This window comes from Neophocaena asiaeorientalis, unplaced genomic scaffold, assembly GCF_003031525.2.
Source record: "Neophocaena asiaeorientalis asiaeorientalis breed wild unplaced genomic scaffold, Neophocaena_asiaeorientalis_V1.1 scaffold99, whole genome shotgun sequence".
NCBI lineage: Eukaryota > Metazoa > Chordata > Mammalia > Artiodactyla > Phocoenidae > Neophocaena > Neophocaena asiaeorientalis.
Genome location: NW_020173022.1, coordinates 2,597,655 through 2,624,264, shown reverse-complemented (window position 1 = coordinate 2,624,264; position 26,610 = coordinate 2,597,655). Strand labels below are relative to the sequence as shown.

General features: G+C 40.1%; 1 protein-coding gene across 3 annotated transcripts in view; it reads left to right on the top strand.

Moving 5' to 3' along the window:
* Positions 1-26,610, top strand: part of SELP (selectin P) — a 65,960-nt gene that overhangs the window by 8,789 nt on the left and 30,561 nt on the right. For 2 of the 3 annotated variants that reach the window (XM_024742416.1, XM_024742415.1), the window contains exon 2: positions 5,830-5,973. In XM_024742416.1, the coding sequence (XP_024598184.1) occupies positions 5,830-5,973 (144 nt within the window). Of the gene's footprint in view, positions 1-5,829; positions 5,974-14,680; positions 14,749-26,610 lie in introns of those variants that run through there. The other variant, XM_024742417.1, reaches the window with a different exon arrangement.

The following is a 26,610-nucleotide window of genomic DNA, read 5'->3' as shown; positions in this document are numbered from 1 at the left end:
AGCTATGTCTTACTTTCCACGGCTTTAAAATGAAAATATCACCTGCAGAAGGTCTCTGCAGCTAACGTTGCTCCTAAATTGCTCTTATGGACCCCCAAAATACCCAAACCGAGAGACTCTAATACAGGGCTACTTTGTCATTTTTATAAATGTAATGTGGATACCCTCAAAGCTCCTGCAGTGACTATTCCAGGGGACACCGTTTATGTTGTATTCCACATGAATCACACCCCTTAGGGTTACATAATACTCTGGATACTATAACATGATATTTGTACAGGAAATAGTTACTCTTTATTGATAAACTAACACAATTGTCCCAAATCCACGTAACAATGTTGCAAGAAGGAACTGTTATCTCCATTTTACAAATGGGAAATCAGGGTCATAAAAGTTCAATATGTTGACCTCTCTTTCCCCCTAAGAAAGTAAATAGTTAAGGATGAGGAATAAGGCTTTGAAATCTGTTTGTCTGATTCTAAAATGTGGGCTTTTCTTACTACTCTATCAATATCAAATACCTTAGCTGTAAATGGGTATTCCCTCATCCATTCAACAGACGCTTATTGAATGCTATTAATAATAACAGTCAACAACTACTGACCACACACTATGTACCAGGCTGAGGACACAATTGGGAACAAGACCAACTTTGTCCTTGCATGCATGGAACTTACTGGAAAGAGAAACATTAGGCAACTAAGACAATAGCTAATACATTTGGGTTTAATATGTGACATATGTTGTTCTACGTGTTTTACATATATTTATTTAATCCTCACACCAACCCTGTGAGGTAGATATTATTTTTCTGTTTTGCAGATAAAGAAGCTGAGGAAGAAGGATGACTTGCCCAGGATTACATAGCTGGTCAATGACAGATCTGGGATTAAAGACCAGGGAGTCTAGCTCCAAAGGGCACTTAACTACTAGCAATACTAACGATGATATAAATCATTATTTCCTGACTACTGTAGTAAACACTATAAAGTAAAGGCATGGTGTGAAAGCATGTAATATTGGATTTATTTATTTTTATTCAAAGGACATTAGTCTCAGTTTTTATTAAAATCCATACATGCATTTATAAAGAGAAAGAAGTTTAGGAATATGTGTGTGTGCATATTTTTTTTAAGGACTTTAAACAGTTATTTATTTATTTACTCATATTTTTTTGGCTGTGTTGGGTCTTCATTGCTGCGCACGGGCTTTCTCTAGTTGCGGCGAGAGGGGGATACTCTTCGTTGTGGGTCGCGGGCTTCTCATTGCGGTGGCTTGTCTTTGTTGCGGAGCATGGGCTCTAGGTGCACGGGCTCAGTAGTTGTGGCTCGCGGGCTCTACAGCACAGACTCAGTAGTTGTGGCACATGGGCTTAGTTGCTCCACGGCATGTGGGATCTTCCTGGACAAGGGCTCAAACCCATGACCCCTGCATTGGCAGGCGGATTCTTAACCACTGTGCCACCAGGGAAGTCCTGTGTGTGCGTATTTTATATCGAATTCTTAACCACTATTTTCTAGGAGTTCAAGCAATTTAAAAAATTTTATTATTTATGATTTTTTTGTAATATCCAATTTTTAAAAACAAGAATAACCTATTAATTTTATCATTACAGAAAATGATAGAGCCCTTTTAATCTTGGGAAAACGCTATAAAAACTGGATTTTGATTAAGAAATTATCTTTTAGTGGGGCTGAGGGGGGGAAAAACTGATGTTCAAAGGAAAAAAAAGTTCACGATGACTCCATGATTCACCTCTGTGGTCAAAATAAATAAAAACCACTAAATATTTCAACTAAATATTGAATAAGAGTCCTTTGGCTTCAGAAGATCTCGCACTATACTCAAAGTTTTTAATTCAAAATTTTGATTTAAATCAAATAAGATGAACACCAGTAAGGGCCTACTCTTCATGAGAGGTATGTTATAAGGAAAGACCAAAGCCTTCTAAATCATTCAGAACTGGGTCCAAATCCTGACTCTTCCACTTCCGAATTAAATGAATTTGCCACACTTATTTAATCTCTCTGAGGCTCAATTTCCACATTTGTGTATAAAACAGAGGATGTGTCAGTGCTGCAGGGTTGTTATGAGATTAAAGGCCACTGTGAGATTAAATATCATCTACATAGGGTACCTGGCTTTTGCTCAATAAGTCATAATTTCTCTAATAAAGTAAACATTTTGTTTTAATATGAATGCTCAGGTTCATACCATAAAGTTTTTCAACCCCTGCCCTTTTTAGTGAAATGTGTTATAAGCAACACTCGGTGCTAGTAAGAAAAAGAAGTCTAGAATGATATACATATATACATGTGTGTATATATATGTGCTTATTTATATATCTAACTCTGCTACTATTATCTCTTGGTGTTAGGATTTCAAGTGAGTTTTAAAAATGTCTCCTTATTAAGGTGACTTCCATCTGTGCTTTTCTGGGAGGCCCTACCTGGCCCTAGTCTGCTCTTTCAGGGCTGGCTCTGGGGGTGAGGGATGAAGCAGCAGCAGCAGATGGGACAGTCTCTAGGGACATAGGGAACAGATCTCGAGAAAAAAGAAAGAGAAGTCTAGAATGTCCATCTGTAACATACATTTATTTGTTTTCAGACTCTCTTCCCCTGGAAAGTTTTAAATACTTTCTGTATCTGATAGGACATAAAACCAAATTTCTCCTACCAATACCTTTCCATGGTTACCCAGTGTGGTTAAATGCATGTCTCAGGTGCTGGAGGTGGAGGTTGTCTTTTTAGAAGAAAAAGACAAAGTGCTCTGACTCCTCAAGGGCTGGAATCAAGGAATAAACCTATGTTGCTGCAACCTGTGGAAAAGAAACCTATAAACCTAGTAAACCTAATGGCTCAGTAAATGACCCAATAAACCTAAGTTCTGAATTTTTTAACTTCAGATTTCCCCCTAAATTTGTCCCATCTTAAAATGATTGATGGCTTCTTTTCTAGAAAGATGAAACCATTATCAAGCCAGAATGCTGAGGCTAACTTAGCTAGTCTTTTTTTTTTGCGGTACGCGGGCCTCTCACTGTTGTGGCCTCTCCTGTTGCGGAGCACAGGTTCCGGACGCGCAGGCTCAGCGGCCATGGCTCACGGGCCCAGCCGCTCCGCGGCATGTGGGATCTTCCCGGACCAGGGCCCGAACCCGTGGCCCCTGCATCAGCAGGCGGACTCTCAACCACTGCGCCACCAGGGAAGCCCACTTAGCTAGTCTTGATTGCTAATTACTGTTTGAACTTTTTCAAAGTATAAAATACACGTGAAAAAGGGTACAGGTCAAGAATGTACAGCTTGATGAATTTTCACCAGCTGAACACATCTGCGTAATCAGCACCCAGATCAAGAAACAGATCATCACCACACCCAAGCAGCTTCCCTCACGACTTTTTCAGTCAAGGATAACCACTTTCCTGATTTTCAACAGCACAGGTTGGTCCAACCTGTTTTTGAACTTTATCTATAGAATCTTTCAACATGTTCTCTTTTTTTTAATCTGTTTTCTTTTTTCACTCAGCATTTCATCTATGAGACTCATCCATATTGTTGTGTATAGACTGTTCATCATCATTGCTTTAGAGTAACCTGTTGTATGTGTAACATTTTTTGATCAGATATTTATTTTCAACACATAGAGTTAAAAAATAATTATGCACTGGTGTTAAGGCTTTCTTTCTCTAATTTCCTAACCCCCCAACATGTAGTTTCTTAATGGAGTTAGTTAAGGAAACTTTTCATTATAGAAAGGAAAATGGATTCCCGTTAATTCTGCCTTGTTTAGATTTTTCCACAATGGGAAGTGTTAACAGGGGAAGTGTAATGATGCCTGGGAAAGACATCCACTGTTTGTCATCCAAATTTGCCAGGCCAGTGTAACTGACTTCCCGTGTAATTCCCGAGGCGCTTGAAGACAGGAAAAGATGCTGCCATCTCACTGCTCCCGCAGGAGCACCCAAACCAAAGCTGGAGCCAGGCCCAGGTGTGACGTGGTTTAAATTGGTCTCTGGTATTGCCCCATTCTCCTTATCACCATCTGCAATCTCCTATTGCTCACTAACAAGTCTGTGGTTATGGTCTTCTTCATCAGTAGATATACACCACCTAGAACTGACTTAACCCAGTAGTTTTCCATTATTTCACCACCTCTTATCAACCCAGTTGGGATTTTAGAGATAGTTTGAATAAGGCAATATCCCTAGACCATGCTACGATCTTTTGTATGTAATTGTGTCTTTATGTCAGAGATACTTGGAGATCAAGTGTCTCCTAAGGAGAGGAATATGAGTTGACAAACCTGGTAAGATATAGGAGACTGTAGTGAGAATATGAATCTTTTACAGGCAATGGAAAACAATTTGTCATTCCACACTAAAGAATGGGGTCTGCTGATACCATTCAGCATTCTTCTAGAATGGTGAGGTCAGTCATGTGCATGGAAATGGGAAGAGCCAGAAATCTCGTGCTCCCCTCTGTGTCTCCCTTGATCTGCTGTTATCACGGTCACAATGGGGAAACACACCTTACCTCACTCTTCAAAATACTGGTCATCTCTTCCCCCTTTTTAGTTAGGTCGTTGTTGAATAAACTTGCCTTGTACAAAGCAGATGCTCAACAACAATAATAATGTCTCCCTTTCCCAGGGATGTTGGCACTTTGGCAGAGGATCCTGAATGCCTAAATCTAAATCCAAAGGATACATGTCAAGTTTATAGGTTAGAATAAAAATAATAATAGGCATTAGTTTTCAGAGCATTTGCTAGGTGCTGGGTACTATGTGAAGCACTATAAATGCATTATCTTGTTTAATCCTCTTATTATCCTCATTTTATGACTGAAGCGTTGAGCTCTAGTAAATTTCTGAAGGTCAGACAGCTGATAAGTGGCAGAATTGTAATTCAATTACAGCCAAATCTGTCTGATCGAAGAGCCGAGTTCTCAATCATTGCAACACAGACACTTTCTTGTGGATTGTGCATTTACTTCTCTGCTGTAACAATTCTGCTTTTTACTGCTTACTGCCATTATTTTCTTTGCTCTGTCACATATTGCATCGAACTTGTTTTTTCTCACACCTGTCCCTGATGCCATATTCTCTTTTGTCTCATTGCACATAGCAAAGAGCCAGTTGTATAAAATAGTCTCCTGATTTTTCAGGTTCATAAAGTAAAATACTTTCTAGAGAAAGGCTTTTCTCAGCTCCTGGCTTGGTTCCTGTTTATTATGAAGCATTTCTTCTCCTTCCTGTTTAGTCTCCAAGATTTTTTAAAATCTTTTGGCTGTACCATGCAGCATGTGGGATCTTAGTTCCCCGACCAGGGATTGAACTCACACCCCCTACATTGGAAGTGCAGAGTCTTAACCACTGGACTGCCAAGGAAGTCCCTAGTCTCCATGATTTTGATTTATTAATGTTCATTGTCATTCACAAACCTGAAAAGATAGTTTCAAGCATTTGTCTTAAATTACTTACTGAAGCTTCTTAGGGCAAGGACAAGGTAGCAGGCTAGATGAAGTGGAAGCCCAGAACTCCTGCCAGTTGAGCTGCAGGGTTTCATTAGCTAGGACTAGGGGTACAGATCTCAGATCCCATTTCTGAGGCATGGCTGTACATAGATGTTCTCTCCACGATGCATCTGGGTACTGAGGTTAGGCAATTTAGAGGAGAAAGCCAGACTGTGGCAAAATCTTACTCACTCGTGATATAGGGTTGAGCCTTTGTGTCATTATTACTATAGTTACTGAAAAAAAAAAACAAAACACTGAAGTAATGGCGTTGGAGACAAGGAGATTGCTGACGTTTTCTTTTATTGCACAATCTTCCTAGGAATCCTGCAACCTGACTGTCCAATCATGGAATTTTTTAGAAACTGAGCTGGTCCAGGAAGGAGAGCTTTTTAGAGAAGCGTCCCTGAAATCACATCACAGCAACTGCCAACTTTGCCTAAACACAGAGCCCGGTGGTGCTGGCGTAAGTGAACACTCTACATGCACTTTGTTGCTGCTGCAGCTCTTAACTTGTGCAGCTTTGTGTCCAGGTCATATATACTTTGTGGAGATTTCAGAAGCATTTATGGTTCCATACAGGTACACAGAGGAATGTGCAGTGGCTGAACTTTTGGCCAAATGGGGTCTTGGAAACCTGCATGGTGACATGGGAAGAACAGGGGCTTTGAAGTCAGACTTCACGACCTTGGGTTTAAGAAGTGGTTCTAGTATTAGCTCTGCAGTCCTGGACAAGGCAACTAACTTGCTTAAGTTTCAATTTTATCATCTGCACAATGTCACTCACACAGCCTATAATCCACATCGCATACTAGTATTGCTGATTTTAAGTCAGTTTCTCCCTCTAGACTAAGGTCCATAAGGAGAAGGATATGTCTTGCTCATTGCTACATTCTACCATGCCTAGTACACCGTCTGGCAAGAACTAGGTGATCAATAAACAGTTATTAAGTTAATAAGAAGTTCTATAACAAAAAAAAATATCTACTGGGATTTTTATTATAATTGGGATTATATAGAATTAGATTAATTTTAGGAATATCTATATTTTTATGACTCATAAACATAATATATCTTTTTGTTTCTGTAATGTTTTCACTAAGGTTTTATAATTTTTGCTACAAAGACTCACACGTGTTTTGTTAGGTTTATCCCCAGGTATGTGAAGTTTTTATAACACTGTAAAAGTCTTCTTATAAAAACACCAGATTTTCTAATTCTTGGGGTTGATGCTTAGAATTGAAACTTAACTTTGTATATTACTTATTAAGTCACATTTTAAAGTTTTGTTACTAGTTCTAATAATTTATCTGTAGATTCACTGAGGTTTTCTACCAGACAATTACATCATTTGCAAATAAAGATGATTTTATTTCTTATTCTCAAGTCCTTACATCATTTTTCGTTTTATTCCTCGTCTTTTTTCTTAATTGAAGTATAGTTAATGTACAATATTATATGTTTCAGGTGTACAATATAGTAATTCACAATTTTTAAAGATTATACTCCATTTATAGTTGTTATAAAATATTGCCTATATTCCCTGTGTTGTACAATATATCCTTGTAGCTTATTTGATACATAATAGTTTGTGCTTCTTAATCCCCTACCCTTATATTGCCCCTCCCCGCTTCCCTCTCCCTACTGGTAACCACTAGACTGTTCTCTGTATCTGTGAGTCTGTTTCTTTTTTGTTATATTCACTAGTTCTTGTACTTTTTAGATTCCACACATAAGTGATATCATACAGTATTTGTCTTTCTCTGTCTGACTTATTTCACTTAGCATAATACCCTCCAAGTCCATCCATGTTGTTGCAAATGGCAGAACGCATTAACAAATTAAAGAACAAAAACCATATAATCACCTCAATAGATGCAGAAAAAGCTTTTGATAAAATCAAACATCCATTTCTGATAAAAACTCTCCAGAAAGTGGACATAGAGGGAACATACCTCAACATAAGAAAGGCCATATATGACAAACCCACAGCTAATATCATACTCAATGGTGAAAAGCTGAAAGCATTTCCTCTAAGATCAGGAACAAGTCAAGGATATCCACTCTCACAACTTTTATTCAACATAGTTTTGGAAGTCCTAGCCATGGCAATCAGAGAAGGAAAAGAAATAAAAAGGGATCCAAATTGGAAAAGAAGTAAAACTGTCACTGTTTGCAGATGGCATCATACTATACATAGAAAATCCTAAAGATGCCACCAGAAGACTACTAGAACTCATCAATGAATTCAGTAAAGTTGAGGATACAAAATTAATATACATAAATCTGTTGCATTTCTATACACTAACAACAATATATCAGAAAGAGAAATTAAAAAAATACTATTTACCATCTCATCAAAAAGAATAAACTATCTAGGAATAAACCTACCCAAGGAGGTAAAAGACCTATACTAGGAAAACTATAACACACTGTTGAAAGAAACTGAAGACAACACAGATGGAATGATACCATGTTCTTGGATTGGAAGAATTAATATCATTAAAATGACCATTCTACCCAAGGCAATCTACAGATTCAATGCAATCCCTATCAAAAGACCAATGGCATTTTTCACAGAACTAGAACAAATAATTTCAAAACTTGTGTAGAAACACAATAGACCCTGAATAGCCAAAACAACCTTGAGAAAGCAGGACAGAGCTGGAGGAATCACGCTTCCTGACTTCAGACTATACTATAGAACTATAGTGACCAGAGCAGTATCGTACTGACACAAAAACAGACACATAAATCAATAGAACAGAATAGAGAGCCAGAAATAAACCCATGTACTTATGGTCAATTAATCTGCAACAAAGAAGGCAAGAATATACAATGGAGAAAAGACGGTCTCTTCAATAAGTGGTGCTGGGAAAACTGGACGGCTACATGTAAAAGAATGAAATTAGAACATTCTCTATTCTTTGTTTTTTATTTCTTGTCTAAGACATCTAGAACAATATTGACTAGAAGTGAAAATAATGGGATCCTGTCTTGTTACTGATCTTAAAGGGAATGTTTACAGTGTTTCACCATTCACTATAATGCTTACTATAGATTTTCTTTGTAGATAACATTTATCACATTATGGAAGTTTCCTAATATTCTAATTTTTTTAAATAAATGGATGTTGAATTTCACTGAACATTTTTTTGTGTATTGAGAAGGTTACATTTTTTTCTTCTTTAATCTGTTAATACGAAGAATTACATAACTGGTTTTCTAATGTTAAAACAGTTTTGTCTTCCTGGGGTAAATCTCAGTTGCTCATGGTGCATTATGCAACCTCTTCATTGTTTACAATAGGTCACAAAGGGAAAACTGAACTAAGGGAAGTCGAGTCACTTGTCCAAGGCCACACAGCCCAAGTATTTATAAAAGGCAGACTACTGAAACCTTGAAGTTCTGAGTAAGGTAGAATGGATAAAATGGATTCAACCCAAAAGGTGTTTAGCGATTACCAGCAGACCACTCTATTCAGAAAGAACCACTCTCCCCCTTGGATAATAACATCTAGAACTAAACTTGCCTTGCAGCGGTGGGACCCCAACATTTCATTTAGGGTCATTCAGGGTCCCCATCATCTCATAAGTAAATCCTCAGGGAGGCTATTAAATCTCTGAGAAAAACAATTCCCTCTTATCAAGGGCCAGGATCATAGAATTACTTGAGGATCAATAACTCAGACTTGATTTGATTACTTCCAGCAAAATGACTTTATACAGTTGCTGATTTTCTACTTCTTTATTATATTATGATCTATTGTTTAATGTCACAGCTGGAGTTTATATGTATTTCATTCAATGACCCATTTTGATAACCAAGATATTTGGGTGCCAAGTGTTGTTCCAGAGTACATATGGAGTTTTTTATTATTCAGGTTCATGTTTACCAGAATTCTCCTCTTTGAGTTTAACCATTTTCTAGCAACGTAGTCCCCAGAACTCAGTAATAAAATAACCTAATTTTCTAAAAATGAGCCAACTGACCAATCCTGTAAAAGGCAGGCAAGCAGAAGTTGAACAACCACAAAAGCAGCAGCCACGAAACCCAGGGAGCAATCCATGTTTGTGTTTTGGACATCTACCTTTTCATTTGTTTTTCACCTCTGTTGAGCCTGCCACCATTCATGCTTCACTGCCAGTGACTGCATCAAAGTCCCCAAGCTTGCAAAGTGGCAGGAGGTGACATCCAAGGCATCTTTATGCAGTGTCCCAATGTTTTGTGTTACTTTCTCAAAACATTACAGATTGGGTAAGTGCCATAGTAATCTAAGTCCTAAAAAGTAGAAAAATGAGATTTTTGTTGTAGCTGTTTACCAGCTTGGGCATGAAGTGAGTATTAGAGCAGAAGTGAGGAAATGGATGCTTTCATATACTACTGGTGAGAGTTAAAATTTATACTTTTATCTGGAGGATAATGAAATAATATCTGTCATCATTTTAAGTGCAAATATACTTTGGCCTAGTAAATCCACTTCTAGAAATTTTCCTAGAGAAGTTATAGGACAAATATAGGTAAAGATAAATATCCTAAGATGTTTTGCAGTGTTGTTTATAATAGTAAGATTTTCATCAATATGGGATATTTTAAATAAGTTATGGTGCATTATAAATGGAATATTATGCAGCCCTTATAAAGGCTGATGTACGTATATATTTATTAACATGAAAAGATGTCCTTAGTATATGGTTTACTTTTAAGAACCAAAATATAAAAAATAAAACTTAAATCTATTTTTGTTGAAAAACTTTTTGTGAATATATGAATTAAAAAATTCTGAAAGCCTACCAAGTTAACAGTGGTTATCTTTGGGTAGGGTGATATAATGGATGATTTTCACTTTTTTTTTTTTTTTTGTCTTTCTGTATGGTATGGATCTTCTATAAAAGAATACATTACTTTTATATTTTCATTTTAGCAAAAGACTATTTTCCTTTGGGAATTGTTTTATTAATTACATTGACAGATGAGCTGAAAAAGTATAGTTTTATTGTAATAACAAAGAGTAAAATGGCAAGCTCTAGCTATAGAAAGAGAAGAACACTTATTAAGCACAGTTTAAGTACAACCGAGTCACCCAAATTAAAATCTCAAATGACGCCATTTCCCATCTCTTCATTGTTAAAGGAGAGCAAATTCCTAGGAGGCTATCATACATCTTGGTAAGACAATTCCCTTTTATTAGCAGCCAGGAGCATAGAATTATTTGAAGTGCTTTTTAAAGAGTTTAATGAAAAACTCACATTTTAGTGTAGTGTCATTTCAGCTGGACTTGAATTTGAATCCCATCTTTTTCATTTATTAGCTCTGTCATGTTGAGCAAGACATTTAACCCTCCAAGCTGTAATTTACTTTTTAATAAAATGTGTTCATAATAATCTCTGAGTAGATGAGCCAGCTGTGCAGATTGGAACTAACCCATAAGGCTGTTGTGAGGATTCAATGAGATACAGCTTTTAAATTGCTTAACATAGGGTCTGGCCCAAGAATAGGAGCTCCATAATAGTAGCTCAAAAAGGTAACACTATCTCTGTTTCACTTCCTCAGCGACTTTGAAAGAGTCTATGAGTGTTGTTCGTGTATGAACAGGTCACCAGTTTAATTGTGTTTCTAGTGTTCAACTGTGGGTGACAACCCTTTTGTGGTTATCACAGCCTTATGTTGATCAAAGGGCCCCAGACACAACATGCTCTTGGAAAGATAAAAATACTTTTAATACAAAAACCACTTCCTAATTCATCTGCTGAGTTTAGAGCATTTTCTGTATGTGCATGTCCAACCACTGAGCTTGCACAAAAGAATCTGACTTATTCTACTCAGCTCAGTGAGTAGATGCTGCTCTAAGCATCCTTTCCAACCACCTCTCCACTGCTGTCATCAGACTGAGTCAGATATCTTTTCGTGGAGCTCGCACAAGAACGTGTGTGTATACACCGTGTCCTCCATATTGTTAATTGTGTTTCTCTACCCATCTCTTCACTGGTCTTTGAGTTCCGTCAGCACCGGGACTGCGTCCTATTCATCTGCGTGTCTTCAGAGAGTAGCTTAGAAGATAGCGCAGAATGGGCCGTAACAAAAATGTGTAGGACAAATAAATGAAACTCTGGATGGGGCTAAGTGGGCATAAATGGGGTAATATGGAGTGTGTCCTGAGAATCGAATTTCTATTTACGGTTATGTGTGTAGATAGTTTTGTGAAGGTTCATGTTTACTGTTTGAGACCATGGCCAGTGACTGATTCCCTTGCCTTTCCTTCCCTTTCAAAAACTGCAGAGCAAAGATAGAGAAACAAAATGCTTGAGCATAATACCACAGACCAATTTAAATAGAATTTCAGTGGGAAGAGTTAGCAGTTCATGAAATTTGTGTAAGGGTCAGCTTTGTCCATGACTATGTCAGCCATCAGGGGAGTGACAGACACTTAGGGTTTTTTTTTTTTTTTTAGTTGTAACTAGAGCAGAAATATTGTATCAGAAAGGTTTATGATATATTATCAAATGACAAAAGCATTGTGCTGAATATACAATGTGATTCCAATTCCATTGGTGACAGTACTTTGGATAATTTTTTCCTTACTTTATGTTTTTCTTTTCTTTACAACAAACATATATTACATTAACAATGAGGGGGGAAAGCTATATGTTCTTCTTTTGAAGTTCTAACTTGTCATCCTACGGACTATTCTGTAGAAAGTTCCCTAGTCTTCTATGAGTAGAGGACCAGCTGTGCAGGTGGAACTTCCCTTAGAATTAACTGCCTTCTATTTGACTAGATGACAGATGCTACACGTGAAGATACAACCTTAACATGGCCTGTGGGACCCGACATGGTCTGGGTGCTCCCTAACACAGCTTCCTTCCCAACCCTCCAGCCACTGTGGCTATCTGGTAGCTCCTGGGCTACTCCAAGCCTCAACTGGCCTAGAAAGTTTCCCCACATCATTTTTTTTCTTCCTGCATTTTAACTGTGTGATTTTAATCTAGCATCCAATGCCCCACCTCTAAATAAAACAACTCTGAGCTCCACGAAGGTGTTGCTCATTATTGAATCCCTAGTGTTAGCACAATGCCTGAAGCCTTGAAGGCGCTTAAATATTTCCTGTGTATATGAATGCACCACTGAAATAATATAAATAGAATTCAGAGAGGAAGATGGGAGGGGACACTTTTATTGTGTCTACCCAGAGCCACCCACCTAATAAATGAGTCAACAAGTATTTGTTGGGTGTCTATTTGCCCTCTGCTAGATACTACAGGAAAAGCAAGACTAATATAAAAAGGGGCCCTGCCCTTTGGGAATTTCTAGTACAATATGAAGAGGTGAGAAAACATGATATGAAACAGAGAAGTAACACTACTAATTAAATTATACTAGAATCATCGTGTTTTTAGTGGCCACGAAATTAGAAACAATATAGATTTTCTACATAGACTAAATCCATGCAAGCAAATGGTATTCAGCCTGAACAGCTTTTAAACAAAGTCAATGGTATTTTCCTTCCATTCCTATTCCTTGGAATCCTTTCCTACTCCCCTCACACTCCCTAAACTTTAACATTATCCCACTTAAAACACATTGTTGGTAGAACCTAGAGTCTACAATAGCACCTTCCCTCATATCCATCTGAGAGATTTTTTTTTTTGAATAAGGCAATGCCAAGAAGAGGATCTGGAGAGTGAGAATAAGAACAGGAGGGAGTGGAGGCAAGTCTTAGAAAAATAATAGCTAGCACATCCACGGCACTTGCAGTGTGCCAGGGATTGTTCTGAGCACTTCACACGTATATCCATGTAACTGTCCAAACATCTCCGTGTGGCAATAACTGATGACTATTATCCTTATGTGTTAGCATAGCTGAGGGAACTGAGTCACAGGAGGACAGTAACTTGCAAGGTCACACAGCTTGTAGGCGGTGGAGGCAGGCAGTCTGGCTCTAAACCTCTGCATCATACTGCCCAAAGTCCCTCGTGCTTTCCTCTCTCCCAACATCCCTTGTTCTCCTGCTACCATTCCTCTATCACCGCCTCCTTCACCAGGCTTTCTATTTCTACCACGTATTAATCCTTTCCTCTTTATCCCAAATTCCCAAGTGCAAATGCAGGCCCAATCTCTTTAAGTCATCTTTATCTTTGGGCTTCCAGATTTTTCCATTTTATCCCAGTTTTAATCGATCCATTTACAAGCTATGATAACCATGGAGTGAATGAAGAATAACACCCACTACTGCACAACTAGAATTCCAAGGGGATAAACTGGAGTTACGGTTTTCTGACTTGACACTAAATGCTTGATACTTGATGTTGCTGTCTGATGGCAAATCTGAAAAGTGATAATAATGCCTACATTTGTTGAGCGCTAACTGTGGACCAGATATTGTTTCAAGCACTCTCCACATATCAATTCATTTAATCACATACAGCCCTGTAAGAGAAGTTCTGCTATAATCATTCTATTTCACAGTTTAAAAAAAAAAAAAAAAAGGTGTAGAGAGTTTAAGTAGTTTGGCTAAAGGAGAGCCACACGTGGAACCAAGTGGGGTCTCTTAACCACTGTACCACACAGCCTTTTACTTCCCCACACTAACCATTTTTACATCTTTTTTCTGATTTAAGAAGCAGAAGTCCCTTTCTGATAATGACCCATGTCTGTTTTATATTTTCACTCTCAAAGTCCTTCCAACAACCCCTCCAGTTGCCAGAAAACCCTCAGTGGCTTTCCCTTTCCCACCTAATTATTTTTTGTTACTATATTTGTCCCTTATCCGTCAGAAGCCTGCTGGAATAGAAAACATTCACTGAGACTTCACAGTAACTGGAAAACTTACACTAAGACATTATGATTAAGACAAAGTGAGTTTTCCAATATATGACCTTAAATTGGAGCTCATATCATCGTCAAAAGAAACCTGACCAGTGCGGGTGTGGGTACAATTCCTATACTACTCAGCCTGGAATGTCCAGGAGTGATTCACACTCACCCCTGTCTGTGGACCACCTCCCATGGAAGTCGGCAAAACCCCCCTGCCCGTCTCCTCGGTGACTGTTATTTCTAAGCTGCCAACACTGCTCCTGTATTATCTACATTCTAACTTCATGGGAAGGGCTGTGGTGACTTTCAGGAAAGTGAATAGGAAGTTGCTTTTCTAAACAGCCTGACAGCTGAGGGGAGGCAGCAAGACTATAAGAAGTCTGGGCTGCACAGACAGCAGTAAGCTGGCTGTGTCACAGAGGAGATGGTAAGTTCATTTCTCTTTACTATGGGAAGTGGTTGAGTTGAAGTGGTTTGGAGCTGAGTCAGGCAGGTAAAGCTTCCGAAAATGAGGAAGGGCAGTAATCATGGAGCTTTGTGTTGAGTAGCCTTCCAGAGTTTGTAAGCATTTCAAAACCTGCTGTCCACTCTGACCCTCCCCACATCTTTGTGAGTTGCTATGTCCATGTTACAAATGAAGCTGCTGTGTCTTACAGAGAGGCTAGGTGTTTTACCTAAGGTACACTGTTAGGCTTGATGTTGTCTGGATCTGAACTTCCGTCCTCTGAATCTACAGCTGCTGTTTTTCCTAGCAGGGCTTACAGGGACTCTCTTGGAGCAAACCTTGGTTAACCCTCAACCCCCTTCTCCAGGATTGCTCTTCTGTCTGGGTTGAATGCAAGGCTGAGCAAGTGTCCTGGGACAAAACTACAGTTAAATGTTTTCTCATCCCCAGCTCGCCTATTTCTTTCTCTGAGCCCTAAGAGTCTGCTGGGACTAATGTGGAATATTCACACAGTTCCCATTTCTGCCTCAGCTCTCAGTCCTGTTAGTGACTCAGTTTCCTCTTCTATAAAATGGACAGAATAATAGTACTCTACTTTGTAGCATCATTGTGAGAATTAAATAAGTTTACACTGAAAAGCATTTAGGTCTGAGCCTGGCACATAATTGTGGATTAGTAAATGTTAGCTGTTATTGTTACGAGAAAGAGAAAATTCTTGGGGTTTAGTGGGATTTGGGATCCAGGGAAGATCCAAGGAAAAAGGCTTTCTTGAACTCATTAACATTATCCTAGATAAGACACACACAGAGTTTTACCCTCGACTTACGAGGCATATCTCATACAGTCTGTGGCTAGAGAGGAGCCAGACTGTCCCTGTTTTTGAGCCCCTTTCTATGGGGGGATACCAGAAGAAAGGAGCACTTATACCCAATTCACTCCATCTCTTTGCTTTATTATAGTACCATTTTCAAATACTTGTAATGAGGATTTTCCAGGTTGGGGAGAATAGGGATAAAAGGACGATGAAAAGAAGAGGAAGGAGCTTGAGTCTGTCCTGAGTTTGAACTCCAATGATGTAAGAATGTGTTTTACTTTTCTTATCTCTTGCATAATTTTCCTGTATTGGTCAACTTAAATGAATGAACAGTTCTTTCTTTCTTCTGCCTATTCTCTTTGGGATCCTCCTCTATTTTAGAGGAATGTTAACAGATTGAATCATGGAGTTCTTTGAGATTCTGACGAAAGGTACAAGTCCTTTTCGTAGATGAAAATGCAGACATCCACATAAACACTGAGCTTTATGGAACCCCACCCTTTCGCCTCCTATGCTTTAAGCTCAGAAGTTCCTCCACTGGCATCCTGAAACTAGGCTGGAACTCTGCAGTGAAGTGCTAAGAACTCCAGCCCTGGAATTGTTTTGAATATTTCAATGACAAGACCTTTTCCTTTGCCCTTGAGTACATTTGTCTCTTGGGATTCCGGAACCTAGAACTCTGTGTGAAAATTCAACTTCAAGTTCAGAGTGGCTTCAATTAACCCTAGGACCTGAGGAAAGATGTTAAGGTTTCTCTGGTGGGGTGTTTTCAATCAGATGGATCTCAGAGTGGGGGAGCGCTAGACGGGGAACTTACAGTTAAATTATGCCAATGTTAGTCAGGGTGTGAGTGGACTAAGAAGCAGGTCTGGATTCATTTCCATTTATACCTTTTAACCATCTTAGGTCTGTTGATTCTAGTTCTTACTCTTCCTTCCATTACCTATTTTTCAAAATGTAGTTAAATTGTTTACACTCTCCTGGGCTGGCTGCTAGCTCTTAGAAAGTGAAGTTTCAGAATTTTGTAAGTGGAAGCTTATTAATCAAACCCTCAAACATCACAGTGACTTACTACTTAACAGGCGGTACTGGGGAAAGACTCTGGACCTGACCTTAGAGGGTAGGAACATGATGTTTCATAAGTGGAATTTATTATTACATTGTCTTCTAAGTGACTCATTTCTCTGTTTGAAAAGCAAAACAGAAATTTTATAAAGTCAAATAGACAAAATGAATCCTTTATATTTGTAGAGATATAGCTCAGCCATGGTCCAAATGGCTTAAAAAATCTTTTAAGTATGCTACTTTATATTTAATGCCAATATTTCATCCTAAATAACAGTGATCAGGAATCTAAATACATATATATGTGTATATATATGTGTGTGTGTGTATATATATATATATATATATATATATATATATATATATATATGCTTTGATTCTTAGTATTCATGTTGTCCTGGGCTCCTCTTCCTGTCTTTATTTCTATTTGCTATTTGGCTTATAGACCTCTTTGTTTCACTGCTTCATTTTCTGCCTTTAGGCTGAGGCCACTAATATCTGTGCTATATTACCACCATCACCCATAAACTTAAGGGAAATAATATGATATCAGTTGTACTGCTTGAAAATCTAGACTCTGCCACCGACAAGTTGTATAGTTCTGTCTCTTCAATGACTCTCATATCTGCCTTCCCTCTTTGTATTCTCACCGACCCCCTTTAATTTCCTTTCTTTCCCATAAGAAATTTCTAAGATAAAACAAACTGATTTTGTAGATATTATGATATCCAATGTTTGCAAATATTTATTCGGTGCCCCACCACGCACCTAGCAGTGTGCTAGAAGTATATGTAAATAAATGTTGAAAAGAAATCATCTGTTTAAAACCACCTGTAGACTTGCTTTTTAATTTGAAAGACTACAGATTATAATATTACCTCAAATTACAAAAAAGAAACACCATCATTAGATGCATCTATTCAGGACGCTTCTCTGTTCAAAACCCTGGCAATTGGATCCCTTCTGGAACTGTCATTTCCAACTCACAAGATCTGACTCCAGAACAACTTCTTTTCAACTAACCTCTAGGACTTCCCAATTTTCAGCAGCAATCAGACCACATCACTACCTCTCCTGAAATCTACTTGCTGCCCCATTTGTCTTGCACTTAGAACAAAAACCTCACCCCCTTGTTTTAGTTCCTAAAGCCCAGAGTGATCTGTCCCCAGCTTCATCTCACACTCTTCTACCCTTGCTCATTCCATTCCAGCGACACTGATGTTTTCATGTTCTTTGAACACTCCACATTTTCCTTCCACCTTAAAGCCTTCACATTAACATTTCCTTCTGTCTTTAATGCTTTTCCTCCTGCTTCTCACTGGTTTCTTCTGGTCATTCTGCTCTCAGCTTAAATGCCACCTTTGTAGAGAGGTCTTCCCTGACCTCCCTCCCTGTCTAATATAAGCAGCCCGTCCCTCTATCACATAACCTGGCTTTAATTCTCTACCTAGCACTTATCACTGTCTTCTATTTTTTTATGTTTACTCGTTCAGTACTGTTGTGTATATATTGGTGTTTGTTTCATTGTCTGTCTTCCACAGAATGTACATTTCATGAGGAAAGGAATCGTGTCTTCTTTTATCATTTTAATTGCCAGTGCCTATAACAGTGCCTGACACACTGTAGGCACTTAATAAATCGATAGTTATTGAAATAAATAATGGGAAAGAACACAGGCAATAACAAGGGCGTGCCTATCTTGGAGTGGGGAGGAAGGGATTGGTAATAGGGAAGGCTCCTTTGAGGAGGAGACTCTTGGACTTTTAGAGCTAGGCATCCACAGAAGGAGAGGGTGCCCTGGGCATAAAGAGAACATGGGGAACATGCTGTGCATTCTGGAAAGTACAAGATGTCGTGTTATAAACGCACCGTAGAATTGTGGTGGGGGCAGGGTGTAATTGAGGAGTAACGGCAGGAGATGGGACTAGACAAGTAGGAAGAAGTCTCACCTTGAAGAGCCTCACAGCGTCATCTTAAGGAGCTGGTATGTACTGCTCAGGGAGTAGGAACAGCTGATGGATTTTAAGTAGTGAAGCAATATGATCAGATTTTGTGTTAGGAATATCATTCAGACAGCATTAGAGATAAAGAACTGGAGATGGGTAATCTTGAGGAGAAGAGACCAGTGACAAGATGATTTCTCTGGTCCAGGAAGGAAATGATAATGTCTGAATTAATGCTGCAGCAATAAAGTGGAAATCTGCAGAATGGCCAGGTATCTCATCAGAAGGTAAAGTCAATAGGATTTGATGGCAGATTGACGTGAAGGGATCCTTGGTCTTCCCTCCCTGGTCCCACCTGATGGAGGACTTCAAGGTCTCTGTGGGCAGGTAGCTTATGGGGCTCAGGGCCAGTGATACTGTCTGTTCATAAGAACATGTATCCCTTACATGAGCCTTCTTCGGTGCTGGAGCCTTTCAAAGGGACACACCCACTCCAGAGAGTTACATGGAATTTGCCTTCACCTCTCCCTCTTCTAAGAGCTGCCACTATTTGATGCTTCTCCAGGCTTTCCTGAGACACACCAGCTATGATAGGTCCTGATTCCCCCACTTCTCCTCCACTTCTCCCCATCTGCCACCCGCATGGAGTTTAAGTGAGTCCTTCTCCTTTGTTCTCTCACATGGGATGTGAGCCATCATGTCCCTTGTTTCTCTCATACTCAAAGAGAATGAGACCAAGTGCCGAGAACATTTTTTTTTTGCACAGCCATATTATACTCTTCTACCTAATCATAATATACTTTTACCTTTGATACGATCACTGCTGTACCCATACTGTACTTAGTTCTAATTAACACATATTTCTTCAACATTTTCCCATTCAGCACGCCTGTCTTACTTTCAGTCATTCCCTTGCCATTTTTCACTTATTCATTCATTCATCTATAACATATTTATTAAGGATTAAGCATCTGCTCTCTATTATGGCTAGGATTCAGACATGAGTAAGTCATATCCCTTGCCCTGAGAAGCCTCTGCCAGCAGCTGCCTCCAGCTGCGTGTGCTCCTATGTTTGTTTTGCATTTGGATTGCAGACTTCATGCTCAGGAGGAAAGTCAGGGATGGAGATGCTGATGGAGAGCCACTGGCAAACAGACGACCATAAGGAGGCCCTAGGAAAGCAGAAGAGTGATAAGAGAATAGGGCCAGGGAAGTAGGAACCCAGGGGAATCTCTATCTCTACCTCTGCAAGACGGCTGATGTGGATTCAAGAGAAGACTCGGAACAGTTGCTCAAGATGTCAGAAAAGAATCGAGAGAAGAACCAAGGGAAGCATTTTAAGCAAAAGGAAATAGTAATATTTATTGCTGCAGAAAGGTCAAGGGAGATAATGATGGAAAGATTTCATCGGGTTTGGTAATTAGGAGTCAGGGGTAAAGTCAGCAGGAGCGGTTGTGTAGTCTGGTGGGACTGGGGCCTGGAGAGGAAAGGGGAGGCAAGGAAATTAAGAAACTGAGCTGTAAAGGAAGGAGAGAAATCAGACAGGGCCTAGGCAGAGGACAGAGGGTCTAGGGAGGGACACCGTAGGTTGTGCCTCTAAAAGTGCAAGGCTGTGGTCTACAACATAGACAGGAGAACAGAATCACCTTTCTTTAAAAAATTTTTTTCACGTCTTTATTGGAGTACAAATGCTTTACAATGTTGTGTTAGTTTCTGTTGTACAACAAAGTGAATCAGCTATATGTATACATATATCCCCATATCTCCTCCCTCTTGAGCCTCCCCTCCCAGTTTCTGCTGTACAACAAAGTGAATCAGCTATATGTATACACATATCCCCATATCCTCTCCCTCTTGAGCCTCCCCTCCCTCCCACCCTCCCTATCTCACCCCTCTAGGTGGACACAAAGCACCAAGCTGATCTCCCTGTGCTATGTGGCTGCTTCCCACTAGCTATCTATTTCACATTTGGTAGTGCATATATGTCAACGTTACTCTCTCACTTCATCCCAGCTTCCCCGTCCCCCTTGCCCGTTCCCTCAAGTCTGTTCTCTACATCTGCGTCTTTATTCCTGCCCTGCCACTAGGTTCATCAGTACCGCTTTTTAAAATTCCATATATATGTGTTAGCATACAGTATTTGTTTTTCTCTTTGACTGACTTATTTCACTCTGTATGACAGTCTCTAGGTCCATCCACCTCACTACAAATAACTTAATTTCGTTCCTTTTTCTGGCTGAAGTAATATTCCATTGTATATATGTGCCACATCTTCTTTATCCATTCATCTGTTGATGGATATGTAGGTTGGTTCCATGTCCTGGCTGTTGAAAATAGTGCTGTAATGAACATTGTGGTACATAACCCTTTTTGAATTATGGTTTTCTCAAGGTATATGCCCAGTAGTGGGATTGCTGGGTTATATGGTAGTTCTATTTTTAGTTTTTTAAGGAACCTCCATACTGTTCTCCATACTGGCTGTATCAATTTACATTCCCAGCAGCAGTGCAAGAGGGTTCCCTTTTCTCCACACCCTCTCCAGAATTTATTGATTGTAGATTTTTTGATGATGGCCATTCTGACTGGTGTGAGGTGATACCTCATTGTAGTTTTGATTTGTATTTCTCTAATGATTAGTGATGTTGAGCATTCTTTCATGTGTTTGTTGGCTACCTGTATATCTTCTTTGGAGAAATGTCTATTTAGTTCTTCTGTCCATTTTTGAATTGGGTTGTTTGTTTTTATGATATTGAGCTGCATGAGCTGCTTGTAAATTTGCTGCATGAGCTGCTTGTAAATTTTGGAGATTAATCCTTTATCAGTTGCTTCATTTGCAAATATTTTCTCCCATTCTGTGGGTTGTCTTTTCATCTTGTTTATGGTTTCCTTTGCTGTGCAAAAGCTTTTAAGCTTCGTCAGGTCCCATTTGTTGATTTTTGTTTTTATTTCCATTTCTATAGGAGGTGGGTCAAAAAGGATCTTGCTGTGATTTATGTCATAGAGTGTTATGCCTATGTTTTCCTCAAAGAGTTTTATAGTGTCTGGCCTTACATTTAGGTCTTTAATCCATTTTGAGTTTATTTGTGTGTATGTGTTAGGGAGTGTTCTAATTTCATTCTTTTACATGTAGCTGTCCGTTTTTCCCAGCACCACTTATTGAAGAGGCTGTCTTTTCTCTACTGTTTATTCTTGTCTCCTTTGTCAAAGATAAGGTGACCAAATGTGCGTGGGTTTATCCCTGGGCTTTCTATCTTGTTCCATTGATCTATATTTCTGTTTTTGTGCCAGTAGCACCCCTTAGGGGTGGGCGGGGCCTAGGCTCAGGACCCATGCAGCCAGAAAAGGCCTTGGGGGCAGGGCCTAAGCAGGGCGAGTTCAAGCATGGGGCGGGGCCTCTGCTTAGGACCTGTGCGGAAGGGGAGTGTGGAGCACTGGAGTGTGGAGTTGCCCAGTTTGGAGGCAAGGTCCTGGGTGAGGGTGTGTGGGTGGGGTTTAGGCCCAGCACATTGGAGGTAGGGCCCTGGGTGGGGGTGTAGGGGCGGGTCTTGGGCTCTGCGGGAGCCTCTGCGGGAGGCTCCGAGGGCAGAGGATTAGGTTTGAGAGCCCAACAGGCTCCCCGGTGCCTGTGTGGACAGGGAAAGCTCTGGCTGCTTTCCCTTCTGTCCCTCTGCCCCCCTCCACCACCGTCCCCCTCCCAGGGTCTCCCCCATCCCGCTGGACCCCTAACCGTGGGTGGGTCCCGCTGGGTGTAGGAACTCCTCCCCTCCCCCAGCCACCCCTCAGGGGTCCGGGTCCCGGAGGTCTGGCCTTTACTTTTGCTCCCCCTTCCCTCCCTCCCACTCCCTCAGGACCCGCGTGGCTGGAGGGGGCCTAGGTGGGCAGAGGATCAGGCCTGGGATCTCAACAGGCTCCCGGGGGCCCAAGTGGGCAGGGGAAAACTGGCCATGCTCCCTTTTGATCCTCTGCCCTCCCAATGGTCCCCCAATTTCCCCCTTCGGGTGTGGGATCCCTTCCCCTCCCCTAGCCGCCCCGCAGGGGCACCAGTCCTGTCCCGCCTCCACTCCTCCCCCACACTCCCCCCAATGCACCATGTCCTACCCGGTTGCTGGGGGTTCCTCCCGTCCCCTTATGTATCCGTGGTCCCCCACCGGTGCCTGGTAGGTGCCCTAGTTGTGCAGAGATGCGAATTCCACATCCTCATAGTATGCCATGTTGACTCCGCCCTCCCATCGCCTTTCTATGGTACAATTCCTGCCTACTTTATAAGCCACCCAGAATGCTGGCAGCCATGGGATTCCTACTGGCATTTACTACCTCTTTCTATGCAAAGGTCGAGGGAAAAACACTTCTGGCTCCTTCTACTTTGTCTCTGCCTCTCTCTTCACCCTGCAATCACTTTTAGTTATTTGAAAAGTAAAATTAAAGATTACCACGGTGCAAAGCAGCCTTCATGAAGGTTTACACAAGCACAGGATGTTATTCTAATAACCCCATCTCAGACTCCTTCCCAGTGACTTCCAGTTTGAAGCAGGTTGCCAAAGAACATTAAAGTAAAAATTAGCAGAGCACACGGCTGCTCCTCTAGAGAGGCATTTCCTGGTGTTTCAACACTTAACTTGTTTAGTAACAAACACCAGGACAGAGTCCTTAACTCTTCACCAATGTAGACCCCTGTCCTAAAGATGACACTGAGAGCAGGGGCAGATGTGAGAAGGCTTACCCACCCCAAGGAAGTTTCAGAGGGAAATTATTACTCGAATGAAGATTTTTAAGCATCATTCGTCCTCCACACCCACACACAAAACCCTTGTCCGTTGCCAATGAGTCAAGGTGCTGCCTTACAGTTAACACAGAGATTTGAACTTGGGGTCCATGAACCTTCTGAAATTGTCTAAAAAGTGGCAAGCCTAAAATTTTTTTTTTTTTTTTTTGTGGTATGCGGGCCTCTCACTGCCGTGGCCTCTCCCGTCGCGGAGCACAGGCTCCGGACATGCAGGCTCAGCGGCCATGGCTCACGGGCCCAGCCGCTCCGTGGCATGTGGGATCTTCCCAGACCGGGGCACGAACTTGTGTCCCCTGCATCGGCAGGCGGACTCTCAACCACTGCATCACCAGGGAAGCCCAAGCCTGCAATTTTTTTAAAAAAGAATCCTGACTATGGCTTTTATCAGACTTTCAAAGGAGTACACGAGTTCTGCGAAAATAAGAATCACTGTCTTAACCCAACATACATTCCAGTGCGGAAGCTTCGGCAAATCATCTAAATTCGCTGAGTCTCAGTGATAGGCAGTGATGGTGGTCCCATCTTGAGCATCCATGGTCCAAAAGACCTGCTGAAGAATGCTGGAGAAATGCCTAATTGATTTGGAGTAATCTTTACGGTTTCCTACAGCTCTCAAACATTCTATGAGAGGTGATTCTTGGTATTTGATTTTTAAAAACAGAAAAGTATGGTCAGATTAAAGTCGGGGACACACAATGACTTGCATTTTCCTTTCTTAGATATTGTTTCTTGATCAGAAGCACTTATCAGTCCTCTAAAACCTTAAAATGTTCAAAACTAGCACTCTCTCTCTCTATTTTGTTTAAACCAAACCATACTGAAAAGTTTAAACAAACAAGTTAAAACATAAAACAGCTCTGTTGGGATAGTGGGAGGAGTTGGGAATGGAGGTAGGGAAATAGGAGCCTCACCTGGTCACTGTCCCAACACACTTCCTTGAGCTGGTCCCAAAGCCAGAGAAACCCCTAGAAATACTCTCTACAGGAAGAAAACCACGTTCTAAGGGCACAGGAAGAGCACCACTAGATTAAAAACACTGCGATCCTCCTCCAATCTACCCGAGAAGAAACGCAGTAGAGTTTCAAAGGCAAATATTGAGGTCCTCTTCATTAGGCTACACTGCTGTGCTCTTCACCAGCAATAGTTTTGCTTCTGTACCTCCAAAAAAATCCTGAAAAACTAAATAACCTCTTGAACCTTTCTAAGTGGAGAGCTAAAATTTTTCATCATAAGTTTTTAAATAAAAGATGGAATTTCCAGTACATTATAAAGATTGGCCTTTTACAGTAAATAAATATAACATCATTTCCTAGAATTTGTCCAATGGAATAAAATACCATAGTGATCTGACAACACTTATCACATTAAAAAAACATAGTGATCTGACAACACTTATCACTTAAAAAAACATAAACTAGTTTCTAATAATAGGGAATTTTATATTATTCATTTTCTCTTCTTTAATGCCTATTTCTATTTCACTTCCTCTACAGAATTTAATTCATTTTAAGGTTAAAGTATTTTATTGATCACTATATCATACTTCTTTACACAAATAAAAACATAATTAAGTTGAAATGTAAAAGATGCAATTTTCTGAAACCATAAATCCCTGCTAAGTTTTTCACCTTTTTGACTGAGTTACCATGACAATTACTTTTAGTATACACTTAAGTAAAATAGCATAAACATACTACAAATTTTGATGAGTAATTTAAACTTCCCTATTTAAAATGCCGTTGAAGATGCATCTCTACATGAGAAGAGGGGCTTTTTCCCTATTCATGTAACCTTGTATGAATATTATTTATTGATACAATCAAACAAGTTCAGCATCAATTCTATTCCTAAATTTCGTTTTTTGAGGATTTTTAAGCATTAAGGACTTTTATTCATATGACTAAGTAAATGGAAATGGAAGCTTATTATAGCAATGTCTCTCAATTCTTTGAATTCCTTCCAAGTTTCATGTCCCAAATTACATAGTGATGTATTATCAACATGTAGTCAATGGTCTAGCATCTGACAATCTAAGTGGGTCTTCATCAAAGCTGATGCAAGGAGAGAAATGGAAACCCCTGGACTTGAAACAGATTTGTTACACTATCATTTGAAGCATTCAAGTTGTCAAGATCTAAACCAATATTTTGGATGGTCTCTGTTTGGCACACCCACTGATTTTTTACGTACAGAGGCAAGGCCTAATGATAAACAAGAGTCAAGTTATAAAAGGTACGATTTCTTTTACAAAATGGGAGAAGGACACATTTGTAGTCAGATTGGTTTTAGAAAAGTGCACATGTTGGAGTTGAGAATCTGAACACAGATTTACTTAAATCTTCCTTGTCTGTGTACCTCTTGGGAAGCCAGGCTCATTCTGGTTTAAAGATTTCTGCTACAGAACCTGGCATGGTACTCTTTGGGTACTGAATAGGAATATGGTACTAATAATAGCTGGTGATATAATACAATCCACAGAGAATTCCATGGGATTAAGTTTCCGCTAAGGGATTATTACCATGCTTCCTGTGCAAATAAACAGCACCATAAATCATAACATTATGATACTCCCAGTGTTTGATAATAGGTCCTGCAGAGGCCAGTTGATCGGTGTCCTAGTTCATAAGAACACAAAATGTGCCTGCTTATTAAAGCCAATATTCAGAAACTCCTAGATGGAAAAGTGCCAGGCTTCTTATACAAAGATAACCCCGCTGTCTGGGAGACTTGCACTGATCTGTGTGGTACCCACCTCACTGTCTGGTCTGGCTGTAGTCAACAGTGTGTATGCACTGTGCACCACCCACCCTCCCCGTACAGCCTACATCGTCCATCTCCAGAGCCCAGCTGTGGCAACTGAGAATTTCTACATGGGAAGGGTTTGGGGTAGCAGTCTGGCTGGAAGAGCAATAAAGCTTCAGCTGCAAAGCAAACGCACAATTTCTATGTTGGTGGTTATATTGGGGTAGCTCTGGATGAGTACAGATGCGGCAGCTAGGCTTGGTCATGTCACATATTCTATCATCGACAACAACGCAGCATGGATTTGAGAGCCTGGAGGTTTACAAAAGTAAGAAAGTAAAGTGGAAAAGGCTCTTGTTTCAAAGTCAGGCTCTGCTTCTGTCCTTTTGAATGTTACTTTAGACTCTTCAACCTTCAGTATTTTCACGTGTAACATGAGGGTGTTGGATGAACATTTACAGAACTTATTTGTCTAAAAACGCTTTAAAAATGTTACT